Below are 25,779 nucleotides of genomic sequence, written 5' to 3'. Positions count from 1 at the left end.
TTATATATTTCAAATAGTAGGGAGTATTTCCCCAGGCGTAGGTGTGATGTGGAATTGGGAGGAGGGAGTTTTTGTTCTAAAGATGTTTCAGAGGATTATTGTGTTGGAGATATTCTTAAGATTAGAATGAAAATATCTATTCTCTGAGCAAAGACACCATTTTTTACAGCGATTACAATAAAACATTAAAACACTTTGACAGTTGAGTAAAGAATTATTTTTAACAGCTACACAAATGGAAGTTAAATAAGCACCTTTATTATGCTACCAAGCGCTCTCCATGTTCCAAACAACTGATTTCTCCAGCTATAATTTCTCACGTTCTAACTTCAACATACCACTTTTTACTGATGTCATTACTTCCATTACATCACCTCTACACATCCCCCCTTTTAAACACAATTATAAACCCTTATATATATATCACATTGAAAAAGTACAACATTGATACATTTTAAATAGTGAAATTCACCATATAACCTATAGATAAAAAGAAACAGGTATGTAATCTAGCTTAATTGATTAATCACAAAGATAATCACCTAACTTCATGGGACACTTAATTAATCTCTTTGGTCTTCAAGTCAATTCATCAGTGGAAGGCATAGGAATGGCATTTAAATCAATTCCACAATCTTCTTGTCTAAGGTTTTCTTCATCACCCTTTGACTGATCTTCCACTTTGCTACCCCTCTGTGGTATATTGTTGTTCACAACACTCTCTTGGTGCTGTGTAGTTATGATATCTTCTTCCAGATTGCGTGCCCTTCCATTTTGTTTCTGTGGCATTTGTACTCTGCATTGCTTAGAACACACAGCTACTCTCTTTAATTTCAACACCTAACCATCTTCTGAACTAACTGCATTATATAACGCTTGTTTATTGTTTAGGTTCAAAGTAAGAACTAACTCCCTTGGGAACTATGCCTGGTTTCTTAATTCTAACCCACTGCCCAACCTTTAACTTACTATGTTTAACTCCATGTTTCCTGTCGTAGTATTTTTTTGTATTCTTCTTGTTTGTCTATTAAGTTTTCTCTGACATTTCCCAAAGTCGAGGTCTCACTCATAGAAGGGGGTAATCATCCTGGATTAAACTTTGATCTAGATTTCCTTCCACTAAATAATTCAAATCGGGAATACCCTGTGCATGCCATTTCTGTTAATCTATATTACCAAAGAGTTTTATAAACTTTTGTTTTCCAACAAGAATTTTTTCTAATGGCGACTGAATGGCCCCCTTGCGATCTCTATTAAAGCATTCTCCCATTCCATTACCACTTGGAATGTAAAGGGATTTTGTCCTGTGGCACACCCCACATTTTTAAAAACATTCCTTAGGTTTTTCTGAGACACATTATACACCATTGTCACTCACAAAAATGCTGTATATCCCTTCCATCTGGAAAACCTCGTCCATGAACTGTAGTATTGTATCTATATTTATTTTGTTAACAATTTTGAGGTAACACCACTGGGAAAATACATCCATCAGTGCTGCAATATGTTTTTGGGTTTTCCCTTTTGGCCCATGATGCCAACTGCTACTTTTTCCTAAGGAGTTTTCAGAGACTCAAATGTATTGCTCATAGAAGGTCTCAATGCCTTCAATGATGTATCAGCTGACATTCATACATGGCATTCTCTGACTTCCCTTTCTACCTCATTATCAATACTTGGCCACTGATATATAAACTTTTCATTGCCAAAGTAGTTTTTATCATACCTAGGTGCCCCTCATGACAAACAGAAATATTTTTTCCTCAAAGCTGAAGGAGGAATTATCATTTTCCCTCTAACTAAGAATCCACAATTGCCAGTTGATAATAGCATACCCCCAGAGTGCTTGGAGGTCTCCCATATCACTTTTATTGAGCTATCCTTCCTACCAAAAATCAATATTTTTTATTAATTCTTGATCTTTCTCACTCTCTGCTTGCCATTCCTTCAGAATTAATGAGTGTTCTCTTTTTTAAACCACCCACGCAACTTTTTGACTTTGCAACAAAGCCTCCTGATATTCTAGTAATGTAGTGGGCTTCCTAGATAAAAATAAAACTGCTACTGCATATTTCTTTTAGGGTAAATACTCAACTTTATACACAAAGTCTAACAAGCGTATGGGCAACCTGGCTAACTTTACACTAGATGTTACGCTTAACATTCCAACGGTGCTCAAAGGTTTCTCAAATGGTTTTTGGTCACATCTAACAATCACCTCTTTACTCTATACAAATTAGCCAAAAAAATTTCAAACCCATATGTAGGCTAGCGCTTCTACTCTATCACTGTATAGTTCTCTCCTGAAGGTGATAATTCATGTAAAGCAAATGAAAAATGAAGTAATTGATTCAACTCCTGCCCGATTTCTTTGAAACAAAACTGCCCCATGACCTATGCTACTGGCATCTGTAGTCACTATGTTAGTACACGGGGGAACAAACCCTTGTAGAGCAAATGCCGAACAATTGCCTCCTTAATATTTGCAAATGTTTGCTTACATTCATCTGACCAAAGAAACTTTACATTTGCCTCTAGCAACGTCCTCACTTGGAAAGTTTTAATGGAAAATTCCTTACAAATGTCGAAAAGAATTCCACTAATCTCCAAAAGTATCTTAAGTCCTCTTTATTCTGAGGCAACGGAGCCAGTTTCATAGCTAGTAACAAACCTTTCTTAGGTTTGACTCCACATCCGCTAATGTCATTACCTAAGTAAGTTACATGTTTTTTAGCAAATTTATATTTGGCATATTCAACTGTAAGACCTTGAATTTCTAAAGGTTGCATTACTTTTTCTAGTTCCTTGTCATAGTCCCATTTGTCTCTTCCTATAACTAGTATGTCGTCTTGGAAAAATAAAATCCCTTTCATCATTTTCCAAAACAAATTAAACATAAGGCATTGGAACATTGCTGCCGCTGACACCAAGCCAAACTGAATCTTTTTAAACTGGAAGCACCCTACTTGAGTAATGAACACTGTGTATTTCTTGCTCTCTTTATGAAGAGATATTTGGTGTTCAGCGGCAGATAGATCCAGACTGGAAAATACTTCCATAACCTTTGCTATATTCAGCATTTCACTGATCCTGGGTAACGAGAACTGATCTACAACAATGTTCTCATTTAGATCATGTATATCGATGCACAGTCACACTTTACCATTGACTTTGCGTGTAACCACTAAAGGGGCTAACACTCCACTGCTTCTACTGGCTCTATGATTCCACCATGCACTCCTCATTGACTTCATTCCTGACTGCCATCGGTACATTTCGTGCTTTGTAGACTTTAGGAATAGCATTGTCTTTGAGAATGATTTTGTGATGAAAACCTTCCAATTTTCCACTGTAAAATTTCTTCAACATTGCCTGTCCCATTACTTCCCCTTCAACCACAAATAATTGTTTTTTACTATAGGGGTCTAAAATTATATGTAAATTCTTTTCATCCAACCATCGAAGGACTGATGGATCCTTCATTGCTACATATAATGTTCTATAAACCTTCCTATTCTTGAATCTGAAAATCAATCTCCTGTATCCAATCATGTCAATAGTCTCACACATGTAACTTTCTGTTGCAATATCAGAATTCTCCAGGAAAAATCTGAATTTCTTTTCAAAGTTCTTCTTCCATACTTTTTCATTCACAATAGTGTAGGGTAAACCAGAATCTGCTGCTGTACGTATACCTACACACTCCAACTTTATGAACCATATAGATTTGTTTATACTATTTCCATCTGTGATATTTAGTATGACTTTTTCTCTAACATTCAAGATGCTCGTACTTTCCTCTTCACTAGATGTACGGGTACCCTCCATACTTGCATCTTCCATCTCAACACATTTTACTTGATCACATTTCTCTTTTTTCCTCTTGCAAACACACACAGTGTTCAATTTTCCCATATCTACTACATTTTAGTTTTAGTGCAGGACAGCTTTTACTGCTTGCTAAGTGGAACGTACTGTCCCTTTTTTATTGTTCCCAGTTTTGTCAATGATAACTTTGACTACTGCCTCAGACTCATGTTCAGTAGTTTTCTCTATCGCTTCAGCACAACTTCCTAACATTTCTGCCTTATGCACTATGGACAATACATCACTTAACTCTACCTCACCATAAATCCACAACCTTTCCTGTATTGTTGAATCGTGTACATGCATTACTACTTGATATTGTACAATTCTTCAAGTAGACCTCTAAACCTGCAATCTAATGATACTTTTCTCAATGTTGTGATATATTCCTCGATAGTTTCTTCCTTCTGTTGTTTCCTGCAAAATATTTTGTAACTGGTGACCCCTATACAAACCTTGGGAGAAAAATACTAGTCCAATTGTTTGTTTCATCAAACACATTGCCACCCCCGCTATTATTTCCCCATGAAGTTGTCCATAAATTCTTAATCCTTCAGGACCTAATGAATGTAGTAATACGCTTTTTTTTTTCAGATGGCAATTTGTCCTCAAAATCAGTAGATGCTATGTATTTTAAAAAATACTTCTTTCATTGTAGCCATGGTATAAGAGGTTCACCTGGACTGCACAAGAATTCTTTAGGAAGGTTTACCATAAAAGTAGCTGTTAGAAGTGGGGTTTGACTTTGACTTCCTTCACCATTACTGTTAAATATAGGATATCACAACACTCAGTCTGGAACATACACCTCACTAGCACAGAATTAATGCAATACTAGCTTACTCAATTCGTTTCAATTATGCAGTTTAACATGACTTATGATATGCAAGCATATCCACTAACATTAAAAGTATTAACATTAATAGCTTAAAAATTGTGAGCTGTAAGGTGTGCGAATCACCACAATTGCCACATATCATATTCTATGCATTGAAATCTTAAGATATTTAGTTATGCATTAAGGTGTGTGAATCACCAAGTGTTTTCTGCACCGAATACTCAAGGTGAGCGGATCACTGCTCAGTACACTGTTACTCACTGTGCCCCTGTTGCTCCTGCTATTTCAAAAATGGCTGTCAATGACTTTCAAAGCACAGCGTTTACGCCCGCTACTTCTAATATGGTGGTACATGTCTTTCAAAGAACAGTGTTTGTGCATATTGCTGTTCCCTGCCTCAGCACGACGCAGCACAGCCGCACAAGTGGAAAATCGCACACCGGAGAAAAAGGCCTGTCACACCACCAAAATTCTTCCAAATCTCTGTTGTACTCCACGCTCCAAAACACCTCAATGTATAGGCTGCCTGAGGAGCAGGAAACCTCTGATAGCTTCAGGCAGCGGCCTCTGTAGAGCGGGGTATGCAGAATGAACACAGGGCTCCGTCAAGTGTACTAGCCTTTCAGCTTCCCTGCAGCTACCTTCGGAGCTCACCTGGCAAAATCGGGAAGGAGGCATTGCTACAAAGGGTCTTCTCAATGGGACACCAGCCTTCATAATCTCTCATGTGCAACTTAGAAAGATGCTCCTTCAAAGTTCCTCATCAAAATCACAGATTCACCGGGAAACGCTGGCTGGGCATATATTGGTTCATGAATAAGACTTGGCCGCAACTTGTCACCAATTTTGTGTAGTAACACGCTACACAAATGGAAGTTAAATAAGCTCCTTTATTATGCTACCAAGTGCTCTGCATCTTCCAAGCAACTGATTTCTCCAACTAGCCTTTTTCACATTCTAACCTCAACATTCCACATTCTATTGATGTCATTACTTCCAATGCATCACCTCTACAATCACACAGAAATGTTTGTGCAGAAACGAAATTCTGCATATACTTACTAAAGAAGAAGGGTACCTGAACTACCTCCTAGAGACTGATTAGCCCTCCGGAAAGGTGCGTATAAGATGTGTCTTCAGTGGCTTTTCAAATCGCGAATTCTGGTAAAGTAAGAAACTCTCGAGTGCTTTTTCCAATGCTCATTGCTATCTGGTAAATTTACTAAATGGCTGTTGCATCATAACCAAAGATGACCCTTGCCTTTCACCATCACTTGGTCAGAAATACCACCAAAGGCTAGGGCTTCATTTTTTTATTACATACTCACTGGGTTTGGCAATACTATTACAGACACCTTCAATAACCAGCCACTACTAATACAAGGCTGTGACTACCGATTCCACTGATATAAGATATGAAAATAAGCATAGCAAGTTGACCAGCGAGACACTATAAAACAGCTACCAGAGCTTAACCACTGTGACAACTATCATTCTAATTGCATCCATCACAAAATGCAACAGAGATGCTTTGCTCATTGATCAAACTGAATGAGAACAGACATTACAGATCAAATGGAATATGCCCCCACACACGGTCACTCACTCCACATAAACATAGGTCTCATCAAAAACTGCTCTGATCAGAAACATTTTAACAAAAGTAGCAAACTAGATTATCTACAGATAATGGAATTAACTCAAATGTTGTTTGGAAATAAAATGGTGGTAGTCAGCCAGAGTCAAGCTTTTCGTGGTTATATTTCCTTTTTTGTTAATTGAAGGTCTATGGATATATTAATAAACAATTACATGGGGTTGTAGAACATACATTAGAACATACATTATTTCACAAAAATCAAGTCACAAAACTAAAAAAATATAATAACTCCATATGATGTAAAATGATGAGTGACATATGTGTTTGATATTTATATGGTACACATTTATTAACCCCAAGCCCTGCGACTAGGCATTTTCTTAGTGTTCACAGCCATCATCCTTTCAGAAAGAGAATGGTGTGAATGCTATACATTTTCAAAATACATTTGTAGCACAAGAGAATTTGAAGCATAAGGCACGCAAAGGGTTATATTGCTAATAATTTATTTAATGAAATTGAAAGCCTTTCTCACAAATGTAGTGTGCATCCCTTCAAGATGGTATATTAGGTCTTTTAATACATCGTGTGGGAATATAAAGTTGAGCTGATAATACATAATGGTTGTATGTGTATGGTTTGGCTGCACGTGTGTGAGGTTCACAGGTGTCCTCTAATCTTATTTGTGTGTGGTCTTTTGTCCTACCTATTCTGTTGTGTACCTAAAGGGTTGGGTGAAAGGCTTTAAAGAGAATGCAGAGATAGGGCATGTGAACTCGGAATTCTAGATTGTGATCAGAGGTTCGTTTTACTGTAGGTTTATAGTATTCACCTATTAAATATAGCAAAATGTCATTTTAATATTTAGGTTGTTCCCTTGACAATCTTTTTTTAGCTACTACATCCGATGTCCTTCTCTTGGCCTGAACTAATCCAGAACGAGCTCTTGTATACCAACAAGTAAAAGAAAAACATAAAAGAACTCATTTCATAACCTTCTCTGGCCTAAATGTAACAGAGCTTGAGACCGCAGGTAGAAGCAGTGCTTAATTTGTAAAAATGAATAAATAAATAAAATAAGTGCCACGGGACAACTGTTTCTCAGGTGGCAACTGCAGCTCCCACCACACGGTGTCCCTACCAGTGCTGCCAAAAATGACTATAAACGCTACGTACTAACTATCACACTCCTAAAAATGTGACAATTTGGACTAGTCCATGCTGCTCTGAGGTAAGAATGTCCTGGAATGCAATGTTATTGTCTTTTTTTTAAAAGATATCTCTACATTTTAAATAATCTTCTTAATGTTCTCTGCTCAAAAATAGGCAGATGTGTTGCAAATGGTGATAAATAAGTGCTGGGGCTAAGAATTAAGTTGTGGTGCCAGAACTGGCATTCACCAGCACACATTAGGCACTGGGAACTAATGTATTTGCCTACTTTCTCTGTCATACTGAACAGTGATCTATCTGCCACTCCTCTACACCACCACTAGAGGGCTGAAATATTTCTTCATTGTTATTTGTTTCCTGTGTCTTTTAAAGCACTGACATGATGCCATAGGACTACTTGGTTACATGCGTGATGTCAGTAAACAATAGTAGTGAGATGTGTACATGAAATTGCTCCTTCATTCAGGGTACTAGGTAAGAAAAAAGAGTTAAAGGTAGAGAGGGGGGTCAGTGTCCGGCGAGGGAGGTGGGTTCTCTATCTGACTTGTTTTGATTGCTGCATTACATGGTTGTTTCCCATTTTTGCGTTATTGTTTGTAATTGTGATTCCTAAATGATTGAAGCGGAATCTTTCCTGAAGGCTGTCAGAATGGACAAATCCAGTCCCAAAATCCAATTACCACTAACTCTATTAATGTATTGTTGCAGTAATTAATATTAAGTAATATTGCATTGCTGGGCGCTGAATGGATACCGTGATATTTCCCAGCCTACCTCCTGACATGTTTAGTGGTGTCCAAGTGCTGACTTCTGTACGTTGATGCTATATACGTTTCTTCTAACTGCTGCATAAATATTATCATGGCATTTGTCCTAATAGCTGATATTTGTCAAGTGTCAGGTTGTGAAATGGCTGTGTTTGTTCAACCAAATTAACATTAGGGCATGAATGTTTCTAATGGGAGGCAGTTTTATTTAGGGATTTATTGATGGCCGTTGGCTGCTTTGAGGTTCTATAGTGACTTCCCAACTAGACACATTGCCAAATCCCCATTATTTTTTCTGACACAGTTTTTTAGATACGAACTTTGGTTCTGTGCGTTAAGGTTTTTTTACACCTTGGTATGAATCAGGCATGCAAAAAAACATCGGAGGGTCAACATTTCACATGATTCTTCAAAGAATCAGGACTAATTGTGGAATGTTTGCGTGGCATAATTGCTATTGTAGCAAATAGCTTGGTTAACATTGCAAAATTATAGATTTTAATTTTGCAGCACAGTAGGGGCGAGGCAGGGAAAAGTACTATACATTTCAGGCAGAGATCAATCACCATTCTATCCCCACCAAAGTAAAATAATTTGTCCATTGCTCATTTGAACACGGTACCAAAAATTTTAATGCACCAAAAAGGCAGAAAATGTGAACTTTGCATGGGAGTATCACATGAGATTTAACAGTTAACCTTCGGAGTTTTAATATGCTGGGAACAACTCCAACACGTTCCTACCTGGTAGTTATATGTATGTCAGGTCCGAAAATATAGTTATGTTATATAAAGTGGAAATAAAGGAGCCAATCAAAATATTGTAGTAGAAGTGCTCTGGGCCATATATGATGTGAAGGAGCAGGAGCTATCGCCCCTCTATAGACGTTCAGCACCATTAGAGATGGGGTTTCCGCCAGCGGGAGCCACTGTTTGTTATCAGCATTGAAAGGGCAGATAGGTGGCATGATATCTTTTTTGTATTGGGCATCCACATGCAATCAACTCCGTCCTCTCAGTCCGTGGGCTTCAGACATCAATTTGATATTATGGATCAGGTACTTTGAAGGCACACATCGGTCTTACATAGATTAGATTTTGCTGGCCTGAATGTGGGTGATGTATGCAGAGGGCACTAACATATCTACTCAAGACCTGCCAATGTACGGGGGTGATCCTTATGGATACCATTACCACCTGGGTTGGCAATACAGATGTCGCCCCCTGCAATAGAAGGCCAATTGGCCAATGTCTAAATGGTAGAGAGATTTCCAGCTAATAATGCACTCACTGGCAGGAGACCGACCATTCCCACATATATGTTTCCGCCAATGTGCAAATGGATTCATCACTGTGTGAAACTCCTAGTAGCTGCTCACTTCTCCAGTATTACATCTTTCATAGATTCACATGCTTGTATCTTCCCCGTCGTCATGGTGGGAGTCTCACGGTAACAGAATGACCAAAGCAGTATCATAGAGAAGAAAACTGCATATAAAAGCCCCTAGGGACTGTAGTATTTGATAACCAGACCTTTGGTCCAAAAGTCAGCCAATCAGCATTGCTGCCCTGCCCTCACACTCCCCAGCAGAAACTTCCTGCCTCAGATTTCCAACCGCCTTCGTGTGAGAAAGGAGTCTCCCTGAGCTCTGCTCAGTTTGCTGTTCCAGTGTGAACTATTGACCTTTGTTTTTCAACTGTATTATCTTCTGGATTAAGGTATTGTGTGTACCTATATCTTTTATGATGGCTGAAAGCTCTAAAAAGAGGCTTTTCAGGCCTTGCAGATCCTGTGGAAAGGCCAGGCTTTTCTCTGAAGACCCTCACAAGGACTGCTTATACTCTCCATCCAAAGCATGTGGCTAAGGATTGTAAATATTGCAGAACCTTCTCTGCTAAAACTCTGAGGGACAGAGAGGCTTGTCTGCTGTTGTGGCTTCAGAAAAAGAAGGCCGCATCAGATTCAGATTCTGGTGAGGAGTCTACTACTTTAACGCCTAAGAAGAGAAAGGCCTCACATTCTGAGTAAATGGTGGAGCTTAAGAAGGCTAAATCTAAGGTGAAGGAGGCCTCATCTCTCCCTCCTACTCCCATCAAGAAGTCGTCAGGTCAGAAGGGGGCAGGGTCTGCTCCGTCGACCAGTTCCCTGGTTTCTGCTGTAAAATCTGTGGCAAAGACTTCAGCTCCGTCGATGACATCACCGTCGACGACGACTATTTCGGCGACTACAGCTGCGTCGACGACGGGAGCTAAGACAGTATCGACGACGACTACGTCGACGAGTTTGATCATACCGTCGACGAAGAAACCGTCAACGCCACCGTCGACGAGGAAATCGGTGTCGAAGTCGTCGACGGAGACCCCGTCGACGACGGTCCCGTTGACGATGGCTTTAGTGACGTCGGCTCCGTCGACGATGACATCGTCGACGACGACTCCATCGACGACGAGTGTAATTTCAATGGTAAGGGCATTTAAATCACCGCAATCGAAGACTTTGATATCCTTTCGCTCATTTCAGTTGTCGAGAGGTTCGGCGACCTTAAGCAAATCTGCAGAATTCACGTCGTGGACGCAGATTTCGCCTCTACCCCCATCTTCTTTGCTGGAGCAGGATTCAGAAGGAGAGGAGTCGTCTGGAGTGGCCTACAGTCCTTCGCAACTTAAGATAAAGAGCCAGGACACAGATGATGAGGAGTTGTTTTCCTTTAAGGACAGAGCTCAGTCTCAATCTGCAAGATACGAATCTTTCCAGGAGACTTGCGACTATGCTGAGAAAGATGAGCAGCAGGAAGAGTCGCAAGAGGACTCGCGAGAAGAGTCAGTCTCCATTCCTTCAGCTTTGGTTTCTGACCTGAGGTTCATGATTAACGACTATTTTCGTCGTTTTCCAGAGGCGAATAAGCCTACACCATCTACGCCAGTGCCTGCAACTCAGCCTCCGAGAACCCATTCTACTCCTCACACGCAGTCTGTGAGGTCACCTTCAGTGGTCACGATCAGGGATGACCTAACGGACACTGAAGATGATGAGCAACCTGAGGAAGGTGAAATCCTTCAAGATTCTACGGGAGGTCAGGAATGGCATGAGTAAATTTTGCCGTCGCATCCTTCACCTACTCCGCCGCCAACCACTTCTCCTCCACAGGATATTGGAGGTTTCCATGACATATGGAAAAAGCAGCCAAAAGATTTGATCTGGAGATGGAGGTCAAAGAAACTGAATGTTTCTTATATGATTTCAAAGATGACGCAAGAAAGTCTGCTCGCTCAATCCCGATCATCCCTCACCTTTGGGAAGAGGAACTAAAAATTTTGAAGACACCGGCCTCCATCGCAGTTTCGGTTCCTAGAATCGAAAAGAAGTATAGAGCACCAGAGTCTTCTCCGGCCTGCCTGATAGGACACCCGAGACCGGAGTCGGTGGTGACACAAGCAGCTCAGAGGAATTCTAAGAACCCAGTGGCTACTTCAATGGTGCCGCCAGACAAAGAGGGACGGAGGATGGATGGAGCCGGGAAGAGGTTTGCGGTCAAGGCAGCATGTACTATTAAAGCAGCCAATGCGATGGCCTTGCTTAGCCGTTTTAACAGGCAAATGTGGTCGGATTTGGCACCCATTATGGCTGCACTCCCAGAGGATAAAAAAGAGGAAGCAGCTGCTATTTTCCGTGAAGGGGCAAAGTCGGCCGCGGAATCCATTGATGTTGCCATGGATCTTTCTTCTATGACCTTCAGACAGATGGCAGGAGCAGTTTCTCTCCGAAGACAGGGTTGGCTGAAGGCTACATCCTTTCGTCCGGAGGTGCATGCGAAGATTGTCGACATGGCATTCGATGGCGAAAATCTCTTTGGCAAACATGTTGATGAGGCGCTGCAGGGCATCAAGTCAGATACGGACACGGCTAGAGCGCTAGGATCCCTTCAGCAAGGAAGGTTCCAGTCCTTTCGTAAAAGAGGTGCAAGGGGCCAGTTTAATCAGAGATCTTCATTTCCATCCAACAGATATCAGCCTTATAACCAGCAGGGATATAAGCAATACAATACAGGCAATCAATATAGGCCTTCAAATTCCTCTTTCCAACAGCAATCCAGAGGCAAGTCCTCCAATAGAGGAAGGAATCAACAATCTAACAGACGACAATGATTTCATGCTGGCGCTCCCCACACAGCAGATCCCGGAAAACGACCATTATCTGTCTCTCTTCTTCGACAATTGGATGTCCATAACATCGGACAAATGGGTTTTGGATGTAATAAGCAGAGGCCATACCATGGAGTTTGTACAAATACCACCAGATCATCCCCCGGTGCTCAGACACCATCAACATCATCAGGAACTGCAAAAGGAGGTCCATTCACTTTTGCAGAAGGGGGCTATCGAGGAAGTACCTCAACAACACAGAGGGAAAGGCTTCTATTCGCATTTCTTCCTCATCAAGAAGAAGCAAACTACGAAGTGGAGACAGGTATTGGATTTGAGGGATCTGAATCAATATATAAAGAAAATTCCCTTCCGAATGCTCTCGGTACAAGAGATTCTCCTACTGTTAAGAAGGAAAGACTTCATGGCTTTGTTGGATCTCATGGACGCATACTTCCATATTCCAATCCATCGGAAGCACAGGAAATATCTAAGATTTGCTGTGGAGAGTCGCCATTTCCAATTCAAAGTGTTGCCATTTGGCCTCAAATCAGCCCAAGGGTGTTTACCAAATGCATGGCCCCGGTGGCGGCCTACTTAAGGTTGAAGGGGCATTGCATTTACCCATATCTAGACGATTGGCTGGTGACAGGACCATCATTCACAAGAGCCAGAAGGTCCCTTCAGTGCTGCATCTGCCTTTTCCATCAGTTAAGATTAAGGACCAACTTGTAAAAGTCTTCACTGATTCCAGCTCAGGGCATTCAATTCCTAGGGGCATGGATATGCACCAAGGAAACAAAAGCATACCCGTCCGAGGAAAGAATGAGAAAAATAATAAGCCTTGCAACATCCCTTCAAACAAAAAGGTTCACTTCTGTGCGGATGTACAATTCCTTGTTGGGGATGATGTCCTCTTGCATCCCACTGGTTCCACACTGCCGTCTTCGAATGAGACCCTTGCAGGAACATCTAGACGAGCAGTGGGTTCAGTCCAAAGGAACCTTCGAAGATCGGATTACCATCACTCACCGTATGAAGGTGCCCATGTCATGGTGGAAGGTTCAGAAGAACTTGAATCAGGGTCTCAACTTTGTACCTCAGAATCACAAATACGTGATGACGACGGACGCTTCTTTGTAAGGATGGGGCGCGCACCTCCAGGAGCTGGAGATCCAGGGCCACTGGTCAGAGTGGGAAGCACAGCTTCACATAAATATGTTGGAGCTCAAAGCTGTGTTTCTGGGACTTCAAGCTTTCCTGCCCAGAATACAGAACTCGTTGGTGCTCATTCAGACAGACAGCACCACGACTATGTTTTATCTTCTGAAGCAAGGAGGAACAAGATCCAAACCACTTTCTGCGCTGGCGCAAAGAATTTGGAAATGGCTGATAAACCACAACATTTCTATTCAGGTGCAGCATATACAGGGCATCCTCAACACACGAGCAGATGTCCTAAGTCGCACGACGAGTGTGTTGCACGAGTGGGAACTGAACGACTCAGCTTCACAGAGTGTTCCAAAGATGGGGCACACCAACGTTCGACTTGTTCGCAACCCGGGACAATTCGAAATGCGATCAGTTTGCGTCCAGGTACCCTCAGCGGGATTCCAAAGGAGATGCGTTTCACATGGACTGGACGGGAAAGTTCGCTTACGCGTTCCCACCAATTCCTTTAATACCACGAGTGATTCGCAAAATGAGATCAGAACCATGTCATGTCATTCTGATAGCACCAGCTTGGCCGAGGCAGGCATGGTTTTCAGATCTGCTGCAGATGTTGAAAGGCAACAAGGTGCAATTCCCGACATTCCAGAGCCTCATATCAATGAGCAAAGGACAAATTCTGCATCCTGACCTAGCATCGCTAAAATTATCTGCATGGAACCTCATGAGCGGGAATTTCAAGCCATGAGTATTCCACAAGACTGCAGACAAATACTTTCGCAAGCCAGAGCTATGTTAACCAACAAGACATACACAGCCAAATGGACACGCTTCTGTCACTGGTGTACCAGTCAAAGTCTACATCCGTTGACGGTACCCCCAGAAGGTATTCTGCCTTACCTATTGTCGTTATCAAAAGCAGGTCTGTCTCATGCCTCGCTGAAGGTGCATTTGACGGCGATTTCAAGATTCAGGAGAATGCCAGACGAGCCGTCTCTCTGGTCTCACAGACTGATAAAGGAGTTCGTTAAAGGGCTCTTTAGAGCTTTTCCACCCATTCTACGACCGCCAGTACCCTGGCATCTCAATACAGTCTTGACGCAACTTATGAGGCCACCATTCGAGCCGATACACAAGACAGACTTACAATTCCTATCTTGGAAGACAGCCCTGCTGCTAGCTCTTACCTCGGCGAGGAGAGTTAGCGAAATTCAAGCCTTTTCAGTGGAAGAGCCTTTTCTGCAATTTCGACAGGACAGAGTTATACTACGGACACATCCTACGTTTATACCCAAGGTCCCTACTTCTTTTCACTTGAATGAGCCAATTATTTTGCCTACCTTCTTCAGCAATCCCTCATCTGAAGCAGAAAGAGCGTTGCATTCTTTGGACATCGCTAGATGTTTGAAATTCTACATCGAACGAACAAGAACATTCCGCAAATCTAAACAGTTATTTATTGCACTTGAAGGTGCGAAATCTCACCTCAAATTAAACATCACGAAAATCCCCAATCTTGGCCTCATTGAAGCCATGTATTTCACAACTATGGACTCCGCAAGCATTATCTTTGCTGGCATCCTGGTTTACAATCCCCCCCCGGCCACCTCCTCGTCCCTAAGTGCCTTGATGCACTCAATCGCAGACTTTTCACTTAAACATTCCCACTTCACAGTGTTAGGAGACTTCAATCTTCACATTGATAACCCTTCCTGTGCACAAGCTTCTTCATTCCTGGAAACTCTACAAGGCCTTACGTTGTCCCAATCAGTTAATGGCCCTACTCATAAAGCAGGCCACACACTTGACCTTATTTTCACTAATCATCCTGGTATTTCCTCTTTCTCCCCCCTCCCCCTCACTTGGTCAGACCATTATCTTCTTCCTTTTGACATTACCTGTCCTGCTCCTCCCCCTCCTGCTTCTCTTAACAGAGCTAGCGGTCGCAAATGGACCAAAGTTACCTGTGAGTCTATTGACTCCTGCTTTCAGTTTCAATTCAAGCAGTCGGGAGATCTTGATAGGGAAACAGAGAGATATAACTCTGCCCTTATCTCTGCTTTGAATCATATTGCCCCGCTAACCCCTCTGGCATCCGCCAGATCCCGTCCTTCTTCCCCCTGGTTCTCCCCTGCTTTACGCGAGGAAAAGAGCAGATGTAAGCAGCTGGAACGCATATGGCGCCAGACCTACGATCCTACTGCCAAATCCACGTACAAAAATGCCCTAAATAAGTTTAAAAAACTCAAACGCTCCTCGATGAGAGCCCACTTTTCAAAACTTATTCATCAGGCGCAAAATTCATCCAAAACCCTTTTCACCATTGTGAAGGATTTTGTAAATCCCCCTGCTTTAAAAACTCAATGTGTTCCCACCCAAGCCCTTTGCAACGGTCTCTCAGATTTTTTTCAGGATAAAATAATCAAACTCTCCTCCTCCTTTGATACCTCTGCACTTAGTCCTCAGACCATTGCCTCTCATCCTTCACACTGTTCCTTTACTTCTTTCAATTTACTCACTCCCGAAACAGCTCTGCCTCTTTTTCATAAAGTCAAGTCGGGATCTCCATTAGACCCAGTCCCTGCCAAAGTTATGAGCACCCTCGCCCCTGTTTTAATCAACCCTCTCCTTTCCATCTGGAATTTCTCCCTGGCCTGCGGCCACTTTCCTGAGGTCTGGAAACATGCCAGGCTACTTCCCATCCTGAAGAAGCCGGGCGCTGATCCTGTTCAACTCAGCAATTACCGGCCGATTTCGCTCCTGCCCAAACCTGCTAAAATGTTGGAGAAGGTGGCTCAGGAACAGCTGGCTCAATATTTAGAAACTAACCAGTTGCTGCACGATTCTCAGTCCGGTTTTAGAACTGGCTACAGCACCGAGACCGCGCTGCTAGAGGTATCTGAGACTATTAGGGAATCAGTGGACAGGGGTGAGGAGGCCATGTTGGTTCTCCTCGACCTGTCCGCTGCATTTGATACCGTCTCACACGACATACTCACTGCCCGTCTACACCAACTGGGGTTTGGAGGCACAGTCTTAGCCTGGATTAAATCCTTTCTATCCGGTAGAACCCAAAGGGTACTGATGCATCCTTTTGAATCAGAAGATAAACCCCTCACGTGTGGAGTGCCTCAAGGCTCCGCCTTGAGCCCCTTATTATTTAATGTTTATTTGGCCCCGCTTGCTAGGGTAGTTGAGTCCTGGGGGGTCAGAGTGGTCTCCTATGCTGATGATACTCAGCTTGTTTTTTCATTCAGAGACCATTCTGACTCCCTCTTTTCCAACTTCAGAAACTGCCTGGGCAACATTTGCACCTGGATGGCTACCAATCATTTGGCTCTAAATACGGACAAGACGGAGGTCCTTTTTTTTAGCCAGAAGTCTACTCCACCTGCTAACTTATGGTGGCCCACTGTCCTGAACCCCCCTCCTATACCTGTGCAGTCTGCCCGTAATCTTGGCTTTTTATTTGACAGTACCCTTTCCTGTAAAGCCCAGGTTAATAAAGTATCAACGGCCTGTTTCAACAAACTTCGCATGATAAGGAAGATCTTTCCCTATCTTCCTCAGTCCTCCCGCAAAACGATTGTTCAATCACTCATTATGGCACATCTCGACTACGCCAATAGCTTATATGCAGGTGCCCCTCTATATCTTATAGAAAGATTGCAAATCGTTCAGAACGCAGCAGCAAGGCTTATCGGTAACATCCCCGCTCGCAACTCAGTCAGAAGTTACCGAGATGAGCTACACTGGCTGCCTATAGCTAGACGGATTGACTTTAAGATTCTGATCCTTGCCTTTCGGGCAATCCATGGCACTTGCCCGGCCTACCTGAGCAAAAGACTCAAGATATCTTCTTCAGTGAGGCATTTGAGATCCAATAGCCTCCGATTATTGAATGTCCCCCGATTCAGGCTGGCCCGTAGTGGTGGTAGAACTTTCACCGTTATTGCAGCCAGGCTCTGGAACAGTCTTCCTCTGGACCTCAGGTTCATCGAATCGGAACAAGTCTTTCGACGCAAACTAAAAACCCTGCTGTTTCCCAAACGTTAACTTAATTAAAGCTTCCCTGCTGGTCTTTTGGATGGCTCTGAACCTGGTAACCTCTCTTGCGATTTGACCTGTAATCTTAGCGCCGGGACACCTCCGCTGGAGGTAGCCGCGCGCTTTACAAGCTTCTAAAATAAAATAAATAAATAAATAAGGTCAGAGGAAAGGGCTCCCTCTGTCAAGACTGAGTATCGCCAGATGGATATCATCGGCTATCATTAGGTGTCATGAAAAAGCTGGAAAGCCGCTTCATTCCAGAGTGACTGCTCATTCCACAAGAAAGATGGCGACATCGATAGCCTTATTTGCAGGAGTGTCTCTACCTGACATCTGCAGAGCGGCGACTTGGAAGAGTGTGCATTCATTTACCAAGCACTATTGTCTCGACACTGCGTGGAAAGAGGACACGGCAGTGGGGCAAGCTGTTCTGAAACGTCTATTTCAATAAGGTATTCTTTGGTTCTTTGTTAATACTCTATACAATGTATATATATATATATATATATATATATATATATATATATATATATATATATATATATATATATATATATATATATATATATATATATGTAGAATCTGCTATTGTTTTCTATTCTTATCTGCCCTGTGTATTTTCAGATCATGTTCTAACGATATTTCAGCTGCAGAACTTCCTTCTGGGTTCTATCCTGGAAACGCTGCAGGCTTTGTGGGTACTACTTACTACTCTGATACAAGCATGTGAATCTATGAAAGATGTAATACTCGAGAAGGAATTAGTTACTTACCTGTACACTATAGTTCTCCAGTATTATCTTTCATAGATTCACATGCGCCCGCCCACTTCCCCGTTTCTCAGGCAGAACCTATTGTCTCGGTATTTATCCATGTCTCTCACTTGGGGCCGGAAATCTGAGGCAGGAAGTTTCTGCTGGGGAGTGTGAGGGCAGGGCAGCAATGCTGATTGGCTGACTTTTGGATCAAACAATGAGGAGGTCTGGTTACCAAATACTACAGTCCCTAGGGGCTTTTCTATGCAGTTTTCTTCTCTATGATACTGCTTTGGTCATTCTGTTACCATGAGACTCCCACCATGACGACGGGGAAGATACAAGCATGTGAATCTATGAAAGATAATACTGGAGTACTATAGTGTACAGGTAAGTAACTAATTCCTTCAGCCCTGTGGATGAAAAATAGAATCAGTTTAAGCGAGTTATATTTTTCAGTACTATGACCAACTCTACTGAATTGACCAATCAAAAAGCAGCTTATCCATGTCTGGTAACATCCCCCAAAAATTTTGTGCAGCCTAAACGTCAGCTAAATTTCAGAAAAACGATCTTCCAAATGATCCGCTATGTTGTGCCAGCAAAATGTTCCAAACAATTTACACATCTGCAGGCAACATTAATATAGAAGTGAAATGGCTCTCCTTTTGTTGCGTGAAAACCTACATGATATCCTTCCCTTCAAGAGAATTAAAAAGCAACTGAGAACACCTCAATAAAAAAAATACGATTACATTATTTTTATACACACTCAACTTTTCTTCAAGTTTTTGACATTCGATTAGACTCAGCGGACCTGTCCTAAAGGCAATTGATGCATTAGTTCCATCATGATGCCAAGCACAACACACAGTTTAGCAGAGTCCATCACACACGCCTTTTGTTAATGACTGCTTATTGTAGAGGACTGTAGAGGGGTGTGTTGGCAACTTTTTGGAGGCAGATGGCTTTTTTGTTTTTATTTATATATATTTTTGTCTTAATTCCCCAGCCTCGGAGCCCAACCTGAAGGTGCGTTCCAGGTTAAAACAGAAAGTGGCAGAGAGGAGAAGCAGCCCCTTACTCAGGAGGAAGGATGGAAGTGTGGTCAGTTCATACAAGAAGAGAATGTTTGAGGTGACAGGTAATTGAGGACTGGAGGGATTGTCACTCACCTGCTAGAAGTGTGATTTAAACAAACTGATAGAGAAACAACACATTGTATGTCATGCATATAAAGGGAATAGCTGATTATGGGCCAGTATTCCCTGAATGAGCAAGTAACATTTTACTCCGCCATATAGATTGGAAGGGGGAGGGAGAACAGTGAAAGAAAGATTAGTTTGTTTTCTTAGATGGTTTTATTTAACACCACATAAGGCATAGATGGTAGTTTCACACATATTCTAAAGTCGGGTTAAGTCTGGAATTGTACGTTCAGGAACAACAACAGGCATGGTGAAAGGGAGTAAATCATGTTATATCGCTTCTATGTGTGATTTGAGGTGTGAAGGCACAGAATGAGTTGTGTTGGTTGCGAAAGGTGTGGGTCTTGCAGGTATTGAGACAGTAGAAAACCAGGTGTCTGGGGTGTTGGTTGGAGGGAGAGAGGTGTGATCCAGTTAAGTTCTCATTTTTAATTGATGCTTTGTCTATTTATGAGAAGGTTTGGAGTTCTAAGAGGAGGGAGCGAGTGTTGGGGATTCCTGGTAAGAGTAGGGTGTCTGTTTGTGCCTCTCTCCTGCTTGACTCAACTAGATACATTTGATTTTCTACTTTTCTGAAAACCAAAGGAAGATAGATGTTGGCACACATGTTTTGCTAGTTGTGTTTTTTCCTTTACAGGAGAATTAAGTGTCTCTAAACGAGTGACCTCTAGATAGGCATGAGGTTCGAGTTGTGAGCAGTGTCGTAGTGTTTAACGTGATCATTTAGTTGGGGTGCTTTTAATTGCTGGTTATGCAGGTTTCTATGTGTGCATTGCTGATGTTGACTGGCAAGTCTGTTAAGGATCCTAAGGGATGGAGAGAAGTTGTGTGATCTTCTGTGGCCTTAATTCAGTTGACAGCCTGCATTTGGGTGTACATTAAAGTATTTTAAGTGAATGTAAATGTCCCTTAAACAGTGTGATGGGGACAGTTTCAACAGAGGTTGACATTTGAGTCAAGTGGATTACGGTAGACGGTAATTTCCCACCTTAATTTCTCTTAATTTAGAGACATAGTTCAGGCGTTTCTGTGTTTTGTAGCACTGCTAGGTGTTTAGCTCTGCAGCAAAGGGTGTGGTGATGCACCAAAGATGAATGGTGCTAGGTAGTACCAATACTGAGAGATATGATTTTCTCTTTTGGAATCGAGTCCTGCAAAGCCTTTAGCTACCGACAACTTTATACACTGAGGCCCACATGCATCAATGTGACATTTTGCACTTCCTAATTTGCGAAAAATAAGGAATCGCAAATTAAGAAGTGCAAAATGCTATGCATCATTATTTTCGGTATTCATTTGTGATTCGGTAAAAATCGCAATTTTTACCGAATCCCAAATGAATACCGAATTCTTAAGTTAATTTTCGCAATTCCCATTGATTCCTATGGGCCAAAAGGCCCATAGGAGTCAATGGAAATTGCGAGTGGCACTTAGAAAATTTCATGGGTGCAGGGGGAGGTCCAAAGGACCCCCCCATGCACCCCTGAAATGTATTTTTCGCATCATGTTTCACACACACATGTCCTAAGGACATGTGTGTGTTAAACATGAATGTTGAAAAAAATACTTTTTCACCATTTTAAACACTTTTTCCAAATTTACCGAGTGGTTCAACCACTCGGTAAATTTTGCACCCTAATTGCGAATTTCAACTTGTCAAAGTAATGATGCATTGCTTTTAAGAAGTCGCACATCTGCGACTTCTTAAAAGCACCCGCAATTTTAGAACTCGCAAAAATATTACGAATTCTAAAATTGCTTCATGCATCCCAAAAAGCACTTTTGCATTCGCAAACGGCCGATTTTAAGGAATCGCACCGTTTGCGACTACAAAAATGCTTGATGCATGTGGGCCCGAGTATAACATTTTAAAAGGCGAAATCAAGGGGCAAAATATGTTTTTTTAAATAAATGTTTGTTTAATTTGTAAATAATACTGAAACCTACCAAATCAATTGTGAACAGCTTTTAAAGAGACACATTCTCTCTACTTGACATATGCAAGAGGTGATATTGTTCTTATATCAGGTTTGATTGTAAGAATGACAAGCTCATGCTAGTCTGAGCAAAATGTCCTCTCACCATTTAACAACAGTGTGTGCTTTCGAAGTTGTTTTTAAATATTTTGGTTCATATTTCACATGCTTAGTTTTAATATCTTTATTGTCTATATTTGAATAAATACCTACATGATTCAAGCAGGATTATTCAATTAAATAACATAAGTATCACATTCTTGCTATAATCTGTACTATTAAATAATTGGACAATTAGAACATATGTAGCCCATGAACTCATCCAACTAACAAATTTCCACTTGCAAATAGCCTCCCTTTTCTGGGAATAATTTGTATTTCTCTTTTCTTTTTCAAAGAATGGTATGTACTGGCGCTCCCAGTGTTCTCCACATGCGGCTGTCACCTGCCTTCATTTCTCTGTTACATCCTGATCACTATTGGTCAGTTTCAATCCTGCACGTTCTGGCTCAGTGTTCACACTCAATGCCTCTATCTGCAAAGTGCCATCAGCTGTGAAACATAAAGTTGTCTTAGACAAGCTAAAAATTCTCTAACTGGGCCTGCATTAAAGAAGTGCCCTGGGGGCGTTCCAGGCGTTTACACCCGCTTTGCGCACCCTTGTCACTTTATTAGTGAAGGGGCAGCAGAAGCTTGTGTGTCCCCTTCTGTTATACCAATAGCGCTGGCGCAAATAAGGCACCATTGCTGTTATCAGGGGGCATTCCCTTTGCCTCTGCGCCCACGCCTCATTGCTGACACACTGTCTGTGTGCCCCCTAAAGGATGCCCCCTAGAAGGCTGAAAGGGGATCCCCAGACATCCGTGTGCAGGCAGGTACAGTCACTCACTGCACCTGCTTGCAAGGGGATCCCTAATCCCCCTTAAAAGTGCAGGTGGGTTACCGTCTGCACAGTGAAACACTGAGCAGCTCCAATGCCAGACCCGGACTGGCTACCGGGCAGTTTGGCATGCTGCTGAGCTGGGTGCTGATTTCGTTCATGGAGACCTGCGTGTGCTAAACGAAATTGGTTTTGCTTTAATTATTTCGAAGCACACACAGGTCTCCATGAACAAAATCAGCCCCCACCGCAGTGAAATCAGCCCCCAGCTCGGCAGCATTCCAAACTGCCCGGTAGTCCGTCCGGCCCTGTCCAAAGCAGCCACTCCATTTTTTCACATGAATGCACTGTCCCCCGGGCAGCGCAAGTTTGCGGCTGCCCTAGGGGTAGTGCATTCATCCTGATGCAGCGCAAACAAGGAAAATGCACCAAATGTATGATAAAGCCAGTGGATGCTTTAGCTTGCTGAACTAGCATCAGAAGAAGTTCTGTTGTCTATGTAGATGCTCTGAATCCTTTGTCTTGGCTGCCCTGGCTGATCTTCATCTCTGGTGATGCTGTTGCTGCCTTAGTCTTACTGTATGTTTCTGCATCATTCATCGTGTATTCTGTAATGCTCACCTTCATTGAAAGTAGAGGGACCTCTTCCTTTTATGAAGATAGTGTCAATACTTTCTGGTGCACACTTTTCTTTATTAGTCCCATGCTGTCTCCATCATTAGTGTTCAACTGGACTCCGTCCTTTTGCTCAAAGGGAGCAATAGAAGGGATCCATATATATCCTTCTACGTGCATCCCTTCTATGCTAATCTGATCTAGGATTATAAAATGACATTAAAATCCTCCTCTCTCTGAGTCTGATTACATGCTTTCCCGCCTACCTTTTGAAACAATCTTAGAGCCTACCATAACTGAATGTATAATAACAATATTTAACCCGTTTAACGCAGCGAACATTCTGCCGCGGTGCCAGCGTTCTGAAAGGTGGGCGGGGCTGCGTCGGCCAACGGTCGTGTGCAGCACTAGGGAGGGAGTGCTACCGTCGGCCGTTGACCGAAGGGAGCACGGTACGGGTTAAGTGAATGCTGATAAGACTGAAGCCTCACTGATAATTGTTTACAAAGAGGTCTGTTTGTCTATATCCTGACAAACTACACTTTACAATGTTCTAAAACACATAGGCCAACAAATCCAATCAGAACTTTCCTATGTACACTCAAACCAACTCTGTGGTGTAATCATGCCTTTTCTAACTTCATTGCTTGAGGAACATCTTGCATTTGTAAACTAAAGTTTACTCTTTCATCTCTTCCGGTTTTCCCCTGCCTTTGTAGTCTACATTGGCCTTTCAGCTATTCTTATAAACTAGCTCCAAGGAATTCAAAACTTTGTATTCTGACTTGTTTACAGCCTTAATCATTTCGACTCAGTTTACTCTGCAGGTATATTATGCCACTAGCAACCAGCTAAATACGTTTCCATATGGTTCATCACAGCCTTACAGTTTTTAGATCCTCATGTCTCCAGGATTGTCTCACCTTCTTCATTCCATCTGATCCGGGAAAAGACGGCACCTCACAGTTTCCACCTATAAGTGTTCCTACAAGACCAACCGGTCTTTCTCAGTGCTTATATCTGAGCTCTGAAACGTACTTCCTATTACTATCTGACATCTCATCAATTGCACTTCCTTTTCAAGAGGCCCCCAAACAATGTTTTCCTTATTTTAACCCCTTCTTCGATCTCAGATCCTATCAGCCACCCATTTTGTTCTGCAGAAAAAAACAGAAAGATTGGTGAACTTTTGGTATTTTGTGCAGTTTGTGCAGTAAATGTAGTTCTCATCGGCATAACATACTCCTGGGGTGACCACTTAAACTGCTCAAACTGCCTGTTTTGCAGGTAGTATTGTGCTCATTGTGTGATTATTATCTGCAGCCTATTGCCTTGTTAGGTCTGGGTTGAGAGCACAGTTGTCGCAAGATATTATGTGATCAATCTAAAAAGAGCTTTCGGAGCAATACTAAGACACGGCCCTGAGCTTCATTCGCATGTTGGCTCCACTGAGTACAGGATTCGACAGGGTCGTAGTTATGTGTTTCTACTGAAAAGCACTTTTTGTCTAATTATAAAACTTACTCTTAATGCAGCATGGCTGAGTTGGATATGGTGGCAAGCAAATGATCGTAGCAAAAGGCCTGACTTGTTTATTAAGAAAAGTTACAATAAAGGCAGTAGGCCGGATTTATTTACTCTGTAACACATATGTTAAAGCCAATAGGCCTTTAAGGGTGGATTTTGTTTTCACCATGTTACAGCCTGCTGTCAGGTAGGTACGTGACATCTCAAAGATTACCTTTGAGGGGAAGTATTTTGGTCTTAGTTATCCCCTTTAGCAAACCCTGGCGGTTGAAGATTTGCACTGTAATAATTCTTGCTAGAATCTCTTTATGTAGCCACTTCCACTACACCTGGTGACCATAATGGAATGCTGCTGCCCATAAGGAAATATTGTTTTACCATTCTAAGATTGCTAACACATTGTTTCCAAACGTGGAGTTCATGCCAGAATTTTAAAAGAACGATAGACATTGTAATGTGCATTGAAAGACGTACACCTGCTGCTATTTTAGTTTCATTATTGCAAGCATTTTCCAGTTGTGTTTAGACAGCAGCGTTTCTCTTTTCTACTTTTATTATTTATCTTGCATATGTTTTTGAGTTTATTTGTGTTTTTTTTGTGGTTCGCTTGTTGGAACTAAGGGACCTCACACACCCAGTAATCTAGGTGTCATGCTTCATCATTGGTCCCCTGCTCCTCGTCAGCTGTTTCGCGCTACCGGTCGGAGCGCCATGCGTGGGGGGTAGGTCTTTCCACCTCTGCTGTTCGACGCCAAGGTATTAACCTCCTCGAACAGCCCCACGGGAACAGACTGCGGGGCCCTCCAGGGTTATATTGTAGGGTTCCCCCATAGAGTAGGACCTGTTGGCTTGCTCCCAGATTGACCCAGTGAGGTTGTATCTTTTTAATATTTCCTTATTATTTTTCACTGTGTAGTACATTTGTTTTGAGGTCCTGAAGAATTGCCATACAGGCATGAAACATGTCGACCTTCTAGAGGGTTGAGTCAGTCCGCTGTCAATCAAACAGTTTCTCTCTCCCCTCTCACCCTTTTAATAAGGGAGTCAGCCACCCGAATAAAATCCGTTGTGGACTGTCTCACCTTCTTTTAAACCTCACTTTCCCTTCACGACTACACCACCACCAGACCCCTCACACGCATACAAACTATTGGCTGGAACAAAAGATCTCCAACAAAGCGCGCCTACGGCGCCCGTCAGACATTGCAGCG

General features: G+C 42.2%; 1 protein-coding gene across 2 annotated transcripts in view; it reads left to right on the top strand.

The window, feature by feature from the left end:
- HDAC9 (histone deacetylase 9) overlaps positions 1-25,779 on the top strand; it is a 2,824,806-nt gene that overhangs the window by 255,091 nt on the left and 2,543,936 nt on the right. The window contains exon 6 of one of the 2 annotated variants that reach the window (XM_078663676.1): positions 19,375-19,506. The exons of the other annotated variant lie outside the window; for it this stretch is intronic. Within the exon in view, the coding sequence (XP_078519802.1) occupies positions 19,375-19,506 (132 nt within the window). The remainder of the gene's footprint in view (positions 1-19,374; positions 19,507-25,779) is intronic. 2 annotated transcript variants of the gene reach the window in all.

The sequence above is a fragment of the Lissotriton helveticus genome, chromosome 10, assembly GCF_964261635.1.
Source record: "Lissotriton helveticus chromosome 10, aLisHel1.1, whole genome shotgun sequence".
Classification (NCBI taxonomy): Eukaryota; Metazoa; Chordata; class Amphibia; order Caudata; family Salamandridae; genus Lissotriton; species Lissotriton helveticus.
The sequence above is the reverse complement of the archived record's forward strand: the minus strand, read 5'-3'. Positions and strand labels throughout refer to the sequence as shown.